At 40.7% G+C, this 14101-nt stretch overlaps 1 protein-coding gene across 2 annotated transcripts; it reads left to right on the forward strand.

Annotated features, from left to right (window-relative positions):
* The first annotated feature begins 301 nt into the window (after positions 1 to 301).
* Positions 302 to 13349, forward strand: LOC108940849 (uncharacterized). 2 transcript variants are annotated; one of them, XM_018763253.2, is made up of 30 exons: positions 302 to 322; positions 1113 to 1184; positions 1465 to 1530; positions 2625 to 4034; positions 4275 to 4325; positions 4705 to 4773; positions 4904 to 4963; positions 5297 to 5332; positions 5466 to 5534; positions 5668 to 5718; positions 6003 to 6044; positions 6241 to 6294; positions 6428 to 6487; positions 6572 to 6625; positions 6733 to 6792; positions 7098 to 7151; positions 7254 to 7313; positions 7424 to 7477; positions 7585 to 7644; positions 7762 to 7821; positions 7940 to 7990; positions 8079 to 8138; positions 8236 to 8313; positions 8512 to 8568; positions 8683 to 8742; positions 9361 to 9432; positions 11219 to 11296; positions 12004 to 12043; positions 12144 to 12201; positions 12342 to 13349. In XM_018763253.2, the coding sequence occupies exons 1-30, from the start codon at positions 320 to 322 to the stop codon at positions 13090 to 13092; spliced, it is 3750 nt and encodes a 1249-aa protein (XP_018618769.2). In that variant the 5' UTR covers positions 302 to 319; the 3' UTR covers positions 13093 to 13349. The 2 variants fall into 2 exon arrangements, with proteins under 2 accessions (XP_018618769.2, XP_018618771.2); XM_018763255.2 differs by lacking the exons at positions 6428 to 6487; positions 6572 to 6625; positions 6733 to 6792; ... (4 more) ...; positions 7762 to 7821; positions 7940 to 7990.
* Positions 13350 to 14101: the final 752 nt, after the last annotated feature.

Genomic DNA, 14101 nt, shown 5'->3' on the forward strand with positions numbered 1-14101 from the left:
TAATGGAAAATCAGATTTTGTTAATAGACACCATACAACAACTTTGCTGCTTTAGTAAGCATTTGAACCTGTGGCACTTCATATGAACTTCGCATGTTGGACTGAACCCGATGGGCTTCACAAAATGCTGAAAAGAACTGAGAACGAAGAAGGAGGGTAACAAAGAGAGAGGGAAAACTCTGCGCTCCGCTGGCGCGCTCCTATCATTCTTGCCTGTGCTGGTGGGTGTGTGAAACCTGTCGATCGGGTTGTAAGATTCAAGAGGACTGCGAGCTGCTGGATCATAGTGACTTGACAAGACGGCACAGAAAGAACATCCATGGTAAGTCCACAATCTGCGGACATTACATTTATTCATTTTGCTGACACTCTTCCCTAAGACTGCATTTCCAGCATTTATAGCTTCCCATTTATATAGCTGGGTAATTTTACTGCTGTAATATAGGGTAAATACATTACTCAAGACTATTACAGTTAGAGGTGGGATTCAAACCTGCAACCTTTGGGTTCAAAAGCAGCAGGCACTAATTGCAAAGCTATCAGTAATGTAACTAATGCAAATAATTTATCTTACATTACTGTATCAGCAAACATTAATTTGCCTTCCAGTATTAATAGGTCACTGCAGTGAATGTAAATCCCCAAACGGTGCCTCGTGTGCTCCTAGTAAAATTATACAATGCTTAAATGGTTATAATTATCAGTCAGTGAGTAAACATCAAGTATCTTGTTTTCTCCACATTGTTAAACTTTAGAAATAAAACTAAAGCTTCCATTGCTATTCCTGCCTTAGTGCGTCGCAACACTAGTGTGTATTTTGTGAGTTTTACTGAAGTAACACTGCAGTACACTATCATGATGGAGCAGGTGGTGTAGTACTTAGGGCTGGTAGGTTGGTAGCAGGTTTGAAATCCCACTCCTTTTGTAGGACCACTGATGAAGGTGATTACAAAGATTTGCTCCAGTATGGTAACATACTGTTTAAACGGATACTGTGAATCACTGTAAGTAGCTTGTTGTTGTACAAACACAACAGAGTAATTCCCCAAAGGCTCAATGTATCAAAGATTAATGAATTCTGCTGATTTTTGATGTGCTCCTGTCCTCACCAGGACAAGATGTTATTGGAAGGTGACACAGAACGACATGAGGAAGAGGAGTTTGAAGACAGCGAGAACAGTCAGGTGTGTTTGTAGTGAGGTTTCCAGTTAATCGGAGATCTCACATACCTTGACGTCATGGTTGAACGGAGAACGTGTTCTAGTCCTCTTAGAGAGCAATTGCTCCCTTAATTTGGCATCAGACAATCTTTGTGCATTTGACATATCTTCAAAAAGTGTTTTATATACTCAGGTTTTTTGCTATGGTTTGACCTCTCGCTCTCTACACCTTGACTGATCGTCCATCTGGAAGCATCCAGGTCTCTGTCTGTAGCCATTTAGTTCACATGCATCTCTTTCACAGGGTGTGGAGAGGGTGCATGTCATGTTGAGAAAGGCCTCGAGGATCCCTATCCGAGGCCGACGCAAGGTAGCATATCTCCATGTCTTTGCAAGGATGAGTAATGGTCAACATATCGTCTCCTGCGTTATTACTTTACATTAGTTTTTATTTTAACAAATGTGTCTATCAAAGGATTTTAAATGGCATTGTCTCTTCTATACATGTATTATTTACTTAAAAAATGAATGTTAATGGGCCAAATTATCTTTTATTTCCTAAACATACATTTTAAGTTAGAGCAAAATATTTATAAATAAGGCGGTACAGGTAGTCCTCGACTTATCACATGTGATTTACGACAATCTGGACTGATGATGGTCATTCTATTAATCTTAATACATTATTTTTTAATCCTGATGTTTGGTTGTACAGTAACATTGGTTGTTCACACAGCTACAAGGCAACATTTTTGTTATTGTTTGGATCTCTAGTTTTGGTGTCCAGCAGGAATTGCATTTAGTTTACAAAATTTTTGATCTGTTATTTCCTTCAAGTTACTTTTTTAAATGGCTGGCAAGTGAAAAAGAAATTGTTGTGCTGGTGCTATGAAGAAAGGCAAAAGATAATAGATTTAGAAAAGAAAGTGAAAGTAGTAGTCGCTGACTTTTCTAAACAACTTTTCCGAGTCAGGGCTTTCAACAGCCTATCCTGGAATCACTGGGCACAAGGCTGAGGAATGGATACACCCCACAGTCTATGTCAGAGAAACCAAACACACACACACACACACACACTACAGGCATCAAAGCATCAAATTTAGCTGAACTGCTTGTTTTTGAAGTACTGAACAATTAGAGATTTATGTAACCATGACGTCAAGAACTTTGGACACTTCTTGAAAGGTCCTGATGTTGTCATTTCCACTGAGCTATGCAAACTTTTTCTGAAGGTTAGGGTTCAAACTGTAACACGCATGCGTGAAAAAGAAAGCTACAAACAACTGTGGGTAATTTGACACAGGGGTCATTAGATAACAGTAAAATGGAAAGAAAATAAATTGTATTTATTCTTGATCAGACTAATTAGGAACAGATGTTGCTGTATGTATTTCTGGCATTATCAAGCATGTTTTCCTTAAATAAGATTTTCAAGATCTAAATGAGTGAAATGTTTTTTTCCAGGTCAGGAATTCATACTCAAAACAAGATTTCAGCAAACCCACCCCCTTGTACAAGGAACCTGATGTCCTCAAAGCCATGCCACCAGACATGAAGACTGATATTTTTCAAGCCCCACCCACAAACCTTGAACCTGACATTTTCCAAGCCCCAGACTTGCATCAAAATAGAAACCCCTTCCAGTCCTCACTCATGGACACTAAGCCTGATGTCATCCGGGAATCATCTTCAGTTATAAAACCTGACATTTTCCAGGTGAATCCTTCAGATCTGAAAGAAGATATCTTCCACGCCCCACCTTCAGATCTGAAACGTAACATTTTCCGAGTTACACCGTCAAACCTGAAATCTAATGTTTTCCAGTCCAAACCTTCAAATCAGCATCCTGACCTCTTTCAGGCCACATCTGCAGATGCTAACCCTGATATTTTCTTGACATCTCCATCAATTCCTAACAACATCCAGGTCACACCCTTGGACATGAAGGGTGACATCTTTCAATCTCCTCCTTCAAATCTAAAACCTAATCCCTTCCAAGCAAGGCCCTCGACCCTAAAACCTGACATATTCCAGATTACACCTTGTAATCAGAATTCGGACTCTTTCCAGGCCACATGTTTGGACCCTGAACCAAATGTCTTTTTGCCATCACCCTCAAATCTGAAACCAGATATCTTCCAATCAACACCTTCTAACCTGAAGACTGACATTTTTCAAACTCTATCTTCAGACCTGAATCCCAACACATTCCCATCGACACCCTTGGACTTAAAGCTTGATGTCAGCCAAGTGATAGATTCAAATCAAAACCCTGAACCCTTTCAGGCTACTTCTTTGGACCCTAAAACGGATATCTTCTGGGCATCACCCTCAAACCTTAAACCTGACATTTTTCAAGTCACTCCCTCAAATACGAAGCAAAATATCTTTCAACCCTCAACTTCCAACCCAATGGCAGACCTATTCCAAGCCTCGCTTTCAGATTTGAAAACCAATACTACCCAAGCCACAACCTTGAGCACAAAACTTGATATCATTCAGGCCACATTTTCGAATCAGAATGCTGTCCCTCTCCTGGCTCCTACTTTGGACCCTAAAAGAGATATATGCTCAGCAAAACCCTCAGATCTGAAACCAGAAATCTTTCAAGCTATATCCTCAGATCTGAAAGAAGATATCTTCCAGCCTATGCCATCTGACCTGAAATCTGACACCCTTAAAGACAATGCACTAGACATGAAATCTGATGTTAGATCATCTGATAAGAAATACAATCCATTCGAGACCACACAGAATGATCTGAAACAAGACCTTTTCAAGGCCAGACCTTCTGATCTGGAAGATGTCTTTAGATCCCCCTCCCCAGACCTGAAAAAGGGCATCTTCCAGGACTCTCCAATCTATGCAAAACAGGTATGCTACAGTAGATAGTGAGGACAGCTGTATAAATGTGTTTCTGAAGTCCAATTCTAACCATGATAGAAACTCATATGAGAAGGTTTTGGTATTTCCAAAATTAAAAAGCAGAACTACCTGCACCACATACCAGCTCAGTTCAAGTACTGGATACTGAAGCTTTTTTAAATTGGATCTTTGAATAGACGTGAGTCCCAGATTCAGTAAATGTGCATAAATCCTTACATTTTCATGCAGAATGGTCACACCAGCAGCACACAACATGCATTTTCTCCTCTGCCTCACCAGGTGGGTCCCCTGCTAAATTGAAACTGTTTCAAAATTCGCTTCTGACCTTCAGCATTTATATTATTTACACCAAGCCTCCTTATTGTCTGCTAATAAGCTATTGGCATTTATTCATAACCTTCACCAATCAACCACCTCCTAAACATTATACATTCTACCTCTAGTTCTTTCATGATAAAGAAGATAATTCTGCTCTGGGATGATATCTCGACTGTGCATTAAGATTCTGCATTCTGTTCATTTCCTTTATTTTATAGCCCTTTCTGCATAGTTGCACTCTTACTTTCTATACACCTTTTTGGTCAGTCATTTCTACAGTGGAGTGCTGAGGAATAACAGTCATGACTGGGTTTCTGTCTCTTAATATGTGATCCAACAGGACAGTAAAGCCAAAGCTATTGAGGAAGATGATTACCCAGTCTTTGAAAACATTCTTCTTATTGGACAGGTCTGTGTGTACTGAAGCTATTTTGTATTTAATGTATGAATATATGGTATCTTTGAATATTAGAAGTGTTTTTTTTAGTTGTAGGCTGATTGTTAATAGCTGAATTGTGTATGCATGTGATTATTTTCAGGAAAAATGTGTTGAAGACTGGCCAGAAGATAGCCCAGTGCTTAATCCTGACTGGAAACCAGTGTGTACCAATCCTAAAATCTGTCATCGTATCATTTAGAGATAAACCGATGACTGACTGATAGTAAATTGATGATGAACTGATCATTCTTTATGCCATTGTGTACTGCTGTAGTCTATATTAGGATTCTACTGTTTTATTCTATATTACAGTCTTAATTTCCATAACCTAGTAGTACTCTCTGAATAGTTGCGCTTTTACCTTTTATAGACCTTTTTCTTGCAGGTCAGTTCCGCAATGCGATACTACATTATAAACCATAATCTTAGGCTCTCTGATTCCACATTTACCAATTATTGATCAATTCTTCCACTCTCTTAATCTTCTCAACAGCCTGGCAGATATAGGCTTCGAAGAGAGTCCTTAAGGGTAAGATGAGCTAAGTGCAGCTTTATCTGTGAGCAAAGTTTAGCCCTGATTGTGACAACAAGGGTACAGATGAATGGGTCCATGAATCCAGACATTATTTTTCTCCCTCTGTGTATCGTTCATTGACACTTAGGTTACCATGGAAAAGGAGAATGGCAAGGAGGATTTTGCGGACAATGGTCATGAGAAGGATGGCAAGATGGTACGTTTGGTAATCATCTATCACCCTGTTTGTTTGCCCATCTCTGTCACTGCAGTCTTAGATATTGTTGTAAGTTAGTTTTAATTGTCTCCACTTTGCATCTCACAATCTGAAATGGTTCGTTTTTTCTCAGAAAAAAGGAAGAAGATTCAGTGTGACTCTTGGCTACAGAAGAGGTTCGAAGGTTAGAACGTGAAAACTCCAGTATATCTGTATTTGTGTGCTTTTATTGTGTTTGTGAGTGTGGGGGTCCCTTACATAATGTATGCTAATATTACAAGAATTTACAGTTGAGACCAAATGTAATTTGCATCCTAAAAATTTGCATAACAAGTTATCAATTTACACTCATGAGAAACAGGCCTAAAGCTGGATCTCCAACACACGTTGTGTGGTTTCTCCCAATTGTCTCCATTGTCTCTGACTTAATTATGTCAAAATGAATGTGTGTGGCTTTATATTTTTCAGAGTAAATATGAGAATCCCAACTCAGAACGCAGGAAGTCCCAGGTAAATCATAAGTATATTTTGTGTATGTGTGTTTGCACATCTATGTATGTTAATGTACATTTGCTAATGATAGATTTTGCTTTAGAAGTGTATGGAAGAAACTAATTCAGGAGATTTTGTGTATCTGTGCATGATTGTATGTATATGTTATTTTTTTTTTTGTTTCTGAGCACTAATAAAGTGTTTTTCTTTTCAGGAAAATTTTCTGGATGATAACGGAGACATTAATACAAGTTGCAGAGGTTCCAAGGTAAACTGGCTGTGTGTGTTTGTGCTTCTGTGGATGACTCTGTGATTGTTCTTTTATTAGTTACAAGGGTGTGTGTGTGTGTGTGTGTGTGTGTGTGTGTGTGTGTGTGTGTTTTGTTTGTTTTTTTCTGAAGGAGAATTTTCTGGATGAAATAAAATATGGAGGTGTGAACACAAGCCGGAGAGCGTCCAAGGTAAAATGATTGTGTGTATGACTTTTACTGATTTGTCTGTTTTGGGTTTGTACACACCAGTGATTATATGTTGATTTTTTCCAGGAGAATTATCTGGATGATAATGGAGACATTAATACAAGTCGCAGAGGCTCCAAGGTAAACTGACTGTATGTTTTTGTGCTTCTCTGGATAACTTTGCAATTTCCCTTATTTACCAGTGTGTGCATGTACTGTATGTTCTTGTGTTTTTCTTTTTTCTGAAGGAGAATTATCTGGATGAAATAAAGTATGGAGCTCTGAGTACAAGTCGGAGAGCTTCCAAGGTGAAAGGACTGAATGTGTTTGAAACACAGTGTGCTTGACTTTAATTGGTATGTGTGTATTTGTATGTGGGGGATGCAGTGGTGCAGTGGCTTGGACCACAGTCCTACTCCCTGGTGGGTCTGGGGTTCGAGTCCTGCTTGGGGTGCCTTGCACTGGACTGGCATCCTGTCCTGGGTGTGTCCCCTCTCCCTCCAGCCTTACGCCCTGTGTTACCGGGTAGGCTCCGGTTCCCTGCAACCCTGTATGGGACAAGCGGTTCTGAAAATGTGTATGTATTTGTATGTTAATAATAAGTTTTTTCCAGGAGAATTATCTGGATGATAATGGAGACATTAATACAAGTCGTAGAGGCTCCAAGGTAAACTGTGTGTATTCGTGCTTCTGTGCATGACTTTGCAATTTTTCTTATTTACCAGTGTGTGCATGTACTGTATGTTCTTATTTTTTTTCTTTTCTGAAGGAGAATTATCTGGATGAAATAAAGTATGGAGGTCTGAGTACAAGTCGGAGAGCTTCCAAGGTGAAAGGACTGAATGTATTTGAAACACTGTGTTTCTGTGCTTGACTTTAATTGGTATTTGTGTATTTGTATGTGCTAGTGCTTGTATGTTAATAATAAGTTTTTTCCAGGAGAATTATCTGGATGATAATGGAGACATTACTACAAGTCGTAGAGGCTCCAAGGTAAACTGACTGTATGTTTTTTGTGCTTCTCTGGATAACTTTGCAATTTCCCTTATTTACCAGTGTGTGCATGTACTGTATGTGCTTGTGTTTTTTTTTTTCTGAAGGAGAATTATCTGGATGAAATAAAGTATGGAGGTCTTAGTACAAGTCGGAGAGCTTCTAAGGTGAAAGGACTGAGTGTGTTTGAAACACAGTGTTTCTGTACATGTGCTTGACTTTTATTGGTATGTGTGTATTTGTGTGTGCCAGTGCTTGTATGTTAATAATAAGTTTTTTTCCAGGAGAATTATCTGGATGAAATAAAGTATGGAGGTCATAGTACAAGTCGGCGAGGTTCCAAGGTGAAAAGACTGAGTGTGTTTGAAATACAGTGTTTCTGTACATGTGCTTGACTTTTATTGGTATGTGCGTATTTGTGTGTGTCAGTGCTTGTATGTTAATAGTATATTTTTTTTCCAGGAGAATTATCTGGATGATGGAGACATTCACTCAAGCCGCAGAGGTTCCAAGGTGAAGTGACTCTGCATATGAGTGTTTACTTATGAGATTTTGGGATTGTGCTTGTTGGGTTTAAATAATGGTTTTTTTTTCCCTTTAGGAAAATTATCTGGATGAGGCAACATGTGGCAGTCTTAATAAACCACGCCGAGATTCCAAGGTGCATTTTTTTGACCCGGTGCATTGTGCACATGTGGCCTGTGCATGCATTGCATGTTCTTTCTGATTTATGTGGATGTTGATGCATGTTACTGCAGTTTCTTGAAGAATACTCAGAGACAAAGCCAGAATTCTTGAGGGAGGGAGCTGGAGAAGGTGAAGAGAACAACATCACAGTAGGTGTTCCTCAACTCTGTGTGGTGATCATCACAATAGCTGCTCCCAATCATACTGCAGCCTCATCTTGGATTAGAGAGAATTTCAGGAATCTTATTTATCCCTTTGTTTCTGCAAACACACTGATCTCATCTTACTGTTCTGTCCGGTCTTCTCTTCATTCATTCTCACTCTTGTGTGTTTGTTCAATTTGCCAGCAACACAAGAAAGGAAAAAAGATCAAAATTCCTTTCTTGCAACCCAGAGGCTCCAAGGTAATATATGTATTTTTTTAGGATTCTGTATGCTTGTGTTTGGTGGAGCAAGTCTACCTCAATTTCTGTACATAGCACTTTTACACTTAGGGTTGATCATATGTTTTTTTCCAGGAAAATATTTTGGATGTAACAAAATGTGATGATCTCAGTGGGACACGCAGAGATTCGAAGGTAAAATCACCTTGAGAATTCTAAGGTGAAATGTGTATGAGAGTACATGTCAAAAAGGTCTCTTTCATGTTCAAGTTTCATGATTTATTTTCATTCTCTCTCTTCCTACGGTAATGTACATTGGGGGTGGGGAGCACAGGATGGGTAGGTGACCAGATATTGGTGCCAGTGGAGGGTTATAAACAACAACAGAGCAAAGACAATACAATGCAACAGAGCGAAGAGCAAAGACAGGACACTCCTGTACAAACTGACAGCGGGAAATGACTATCAAAGTACAAATTGCTCTACCGTTTTGCAGAAATGCTTTAATGGATAAGTAGTGTGATGTGAGTATGGAGGGAAACAGTTCGCTGGTGGTTTAGTGATCTGACAGCCTATGGGAAGAAGCTGAAGTGAGAGGTGTGAGTGGAGATGTTTCAAGCATTTGGGTAGTAGGGTAGAGGGCAGTAGAGGCCATGATCTGGGAGGCATCCATGATACATCCATGACAATACACATTTCCTGGGATAACCATCAGAATTTAAAAAATTCCAGAGTAAAAATTGTGGACCATGGACACTAATGCACACATGTTATGTTCACAATGGTAATGAGGGTCTGCAATATGACTCACAGAGTATACCAGAGCCAGAGGAGAATCTACCTGGAGCCACTTGTGCTGACTACCATCTGTCAGAAGCAGCAGAGGTAAGAACCCTTGAACCTCAGACTGACTGCAGTGCACTCAGACAGTACTACACTGACAGTGATTTCAGTACAGTGGCTTTCACACCAAGAGACACTAAATGTAGTGCTTAGAGCTGTTGCTCTAAGGCTAAAGGCAGGGTAAGGAGTGTTGAGTTGAATTTGACTCATGGTGACCATTGGCGTGGTTCCCATGGTAAGGTAGGGTATGGAAATGTTTTACTTCTGCCTTCTTCCACACATCATTGGAATTGGAATGAAGGAGAGAACATGCAAACTGTGCACACCCTGATCTGCATTGAAGAGTGCAACTAAATTATATTCATATTTATTCATTTCGCAAATGCTTTTTTTCAAAGTGCACAACCCAAAGTAATCAAAAGGGCATTTTACAACAGACAACCCATTATAGATGTAGACACTCAGGTGTCTTAAAGTTTTTGCCTTAATAAAGCCCCATTTTTGCCCAGCACACATGACATGACCAGCTGCCAATAGAACTGCTAGAAAATACAAAGGTGATCGCTATGGATAAAGTCATGCAAGTTCAAGGAGTAGATCAGAAGAAGGGGGTTCTGAAAGAGAAGCATTTCGAGACCCTTCTTGAATGGCAAAAGGGATTCAGCTGTTCTGACGAACAAACGGAGCTCATTCAAGCAGCAGCTCGGGCACTGTGAGGCACCAGGCTTAGGAGGCATCCTGCTCTAGTACCCTTGGTAAAATCAAAAATTCAAATACTTAAGTATGCATTACCCAGCTGGACAAATGGATAAATAATTGTCAGTAGCTTAGTAGAGAAACCTAAAATACAATATTTAAAAAAAAACTAGTAATAATGCAGCGACAGATACATAGTCACTGATGCAATAACTACCACTCGGATAGAGACTGGCTCTTCGATTGTCTCTAAGGCTTGTGGTGGATGGGAGAAGAGCGGCATGTGAGTGTCAGTGACACAAGGTACCACTGTTATTGTAAGAAGATACAGTATCATGAGCGGAGCAGCAGTGTATGCATCAATATTAGAGAATATTAATGTGACGTCTGTATAAAAGCAGGAGGTTCTAGTTTTGGTGAAAGAACTGTGGCAGCGAGCAATGCTGTGTAAACAGAGTGCAAAGCAATATGCAGAGTAGGTGAGAGGTAATACAGTACTGATCTGGACAAGGTTTCTCAACATCGCCATTCCAAAAGACTCAAGGCAGATATGTGACCAAGCCAGTTCTGCTTCTTCTTCTTCCTCAGTGGAATGTTACAACTTACGTAAACAGAGAACAGAAAATATCTACACCCATAAAACACACACACATCAGCGGTGTGGTCTTACAGTGCTTTGCTTATTTATTCATTTATTCATTTATTATTGAGTCATTATCACAAATTAGTTTATATACCTCTGCTGTCTTTCCTTTGTTGTACTTTCTCTATGTTCTGACTCTGTAATCGCTGCAGATGTATATCTTGATCTCTCTTTTATGATACAATCCGGCCCTCATTCACACACCCGTGTTCTTTTTTAAGCACATTCACTCACTGTCTTACAAACATAATGTTCACCTTTACTTTCACTTTTACCTTCTCTTCAGCAAGCAAAAAGTTAAATAAACCCGATCCTACATCAGGATCAATAACGCAAACCCGTCCTCGGTGTCTCTACCTCGCTCTCTTTCTCATACACATCTTCAGCCCTAACTCTTTGCTGACAGCGTGCTGCTGCCTGTTATACAGTTTTACCATGAGGAAAGGTGAATATGTCTGATGGCTGTTGCCTCGTCTCTCTTCCTCCCAGGCTGAGTGGCTCTCTGCCCAGGAGGACATGATGCGCTGTAAGCACCCAGAAGCCGAGGAGATCCAGGAGAAAGAAGCGGTCAGTCTACGATGCGCGGTGCAGCGGCTTGACTTAAATACCACCACGTGAATGCTGAATTCCCACTACTCCAACAAAAATGTAATAGATAGAGAAATGAGTTATATTCTGCAAAAGTGCCTTTGTTAAGTGAATGAGTACATAACATAGCGCTCAATTCAATGTATTTTTGCATAGCGCTCTTCTCATCAGAGGAACGCAGAGAACTGAGCAGTTGTGCACCTGTGGTATACAAGGGGTGGAAGAAAATCAGGGGACTAAGATAACGGTTTGCAAACAGTACATAAGAAATCCAACTGGCAGCTGAGGAGAGGAAAACAAAAAAATCCCACAGCAATTAAAGGGACAAGAATGAACCCCAATGGGTCAAAGTATCAGCAGCTGCCCACCCTTGCTGGACATTAAAGCGTATTACAATGGGAGTACCTCCTATGTAGGGAGTATTTATATCCATAAGACCCAGCTCATGTAGTAGTTGTAGAACTGGTGTCAACATATAGTCATGTTCCTGTGGTGAGGATTTGCACTGATGGGCATCAGTGGGCAAACAAGCATCATCAAGGTATGTTCACTCTGAGTATGAATGTTGCCTCATCCTGAGGATTGTCTTTGCCTTTTTCGTAGCGCAAAATTTTATGTTTTAGATCCAACTTGATTAAGAACCTGGTTGCATAAAACAGGAATGTATGGTTTTCCTTTTGTTGCAGGACACCGATAGTCTGATGGATTGGTGGAACTCAGTGGAACGTGAGTCTGCCCTACACATGCCTGTACAGTTATAAACACTACTTAATACATGCCACATGGTCAGGTAAACACATGTGCACTGTAAATGTTTACTTTTTAGTATGGGATGAGTTCCCCTCCGATGTGAAAGAAGATCTGACTGAGGAAGAGGAGGCTAAGTAAGCGTCGATTCTGCTCGAGCGGAAAATTCACAATGAGCTTTCTTTTTTTGCCGCTCGGTGATATTTTTAATACTGATGGATTTCTCTCCGCATTCCCCACACTCTTCCCTCCATCCCTACAACCCCCTCTCCTCCAGAATACTTGTGATGCTTGCAGAAAAGGTGCAGAAGGGGATTCGTGTCTTTAACAAGGTGTTCATTGAGCGTGCAGAAGGCCTTTGGAAACACATCATCACCCTTGGTGCTATTGCTGACAACACCTGCAGTGTCCACAAAAAGGCCAGAATTGCCAATATCACAGGTGGCACCACCACCGCCGTGGGAGGGGTGGCTGCTATCACTGGCCTGGCGCTCGTCCCCATCACCTTTGGAGCTTCCCTGATCGTCACTGCTGTAGGGGTGGGTGTGGCTGCAGCGGGAGGGCTGGCCTCAGCCTCTGCAGCCATCTCCGACAATGTCAATAACTCCATGGACCGCAAGAAGGTGGAACATGTGGTGGAGGACTATGAGGCCAAGATGGCCGATGTTAGCAAGTGCCTGAAGTTCATCAGTGACGGGCTGGAGAAGATGCGGATCCGCAGCGAGAAGAGGAGCACGTGGATCTTCCACCCAGACTGGGAAACACGACGAGCAGTTCAGATAGCCAGTCTAGGAGAGGGGGAAGTGGCGCAGGCAGTCCGCGTGGTCAACATGATCTATGGACAACTCGGAAGCCTTTTCCAGGGCATGAAAAGCTTCTACGGAGTGCATGACGCACGTGAGATCAAGAAGGGTGCCAAGAAGGAGTTTGCTGCTAAAGTGCGGGATGTAGCACAGCATCTTCAGGATGGGCTCATGGAACTTTACGAGATTCGAGAGCAGCTCCAGGATGCTGTTGGCTATATCTGAAGTCATCACCAGAGTCCTTTTATGCTTGCTCAATAAAATTTATTGTCCTGTAATTTTTCAGCAAGTAAACATCGTTCCACTTTTGTTCTTTGGTCTTCCGTTATTGGCTCTTCTGTGGCCCTCAGTAGCTGCAGTTAGGTAACTGTAATAAGAGATAGAAATATTATAGTACAGTTACATATATATGTTTTTATTTTAATTAAATCAAACAGTTGATATAAAATCTTGACTAGACAAGAGTACTACTCACCATCTTCAATTCTGACTGATCTCATGTTCTTGTCACAAATATTGTAACCACAGGGATTCGCTCTTGCATTGATGCTCTGCTTGTATCTGTAATTATAAAAATATTTCTCTGTTTCAGCAAAATGATGATTCTTCCATTGTCTTTAGTGATGACAGACCATGTAGAGTCCATGTAAACGTATCCTTTCATTATTTATTTCCAATGTTGTGAGAATTTTTTTCTAAACTCTGGAGCTGTATTGAAGTGTAACAGCTGTAGCTTCTGCCTGATTTCCATTAAAGAGAAAAGGCATTTTGTGTTATTTTGTTCATTTTTAAAAATAATTGTAGCTCCTAACTACATGGCATGGAGGCACAGCAAGTAGTGCTGCTGTCTCACAGTGCCTGGGTGGTGTGAGAGAACATGGGTTCAGTCCCCACTCAGTCTGTATGGAGTTTGCATGTTCTCTGGGTGCTCTGGTTTCCTCCCACACTCCAAAGATATGCTGTTCAGGTTCCCCATAGTGAGTGAGTGACACACAGAGAGAGTGTGTGTGTTCCACCGATGTATGGATGAGTGACCCAGTGTAAGTAGTGTATCTAGCAGTGTAAGTCACCTTGGTGAATAAGGTGTGTGGGCTGGTAACACTACATAGAGTTCATTGGAAGTTGCTTTGGAGAAAAGTGTCTGCTAAATGTAAATATCATAACTATGGCTCAGGCAGACATATGCATCTCAAAGCTGTGTCATGTTGTCTTGTAGTTTTCCGTATAGCCTCTG

Source organism: Scleropages formosus, chromosome 11 (genome assembly GCF_900964775.1).
Source record: "Scleropages formosus chromosome 11, fSclFor1.1, whole genome shotgun sequence".
In the NCBI taxonomy this organism is placed as follows: domain Eukaryota; kingdom Metazoa; phylum Chordata; class Actinopteri; order Osteoglossiformes; family Osteoglossidae; genus Scleropages; species Scleropages formosus.

Excerpts from the sequence above, each read along its gene's own strand:
- LOC108940849 (XM_018763253.2), top strand. Across the intron at positions 5,333-5,465 it reads TTCGAAGAGAGTCCTTAAGG|GTTACCATGGAAAAGGAGAA; the intron begins GTAAGATGAGCT and ends ATTGACACTTAG. Across the intron at positions 6,793-7,097 it reads CAAGTCGGAGAGCTTCCAAG|GAGAATTATCTGGATGATAA; the intron begins GTGAAAGGACTG and ends AGTTTTTTCCAG.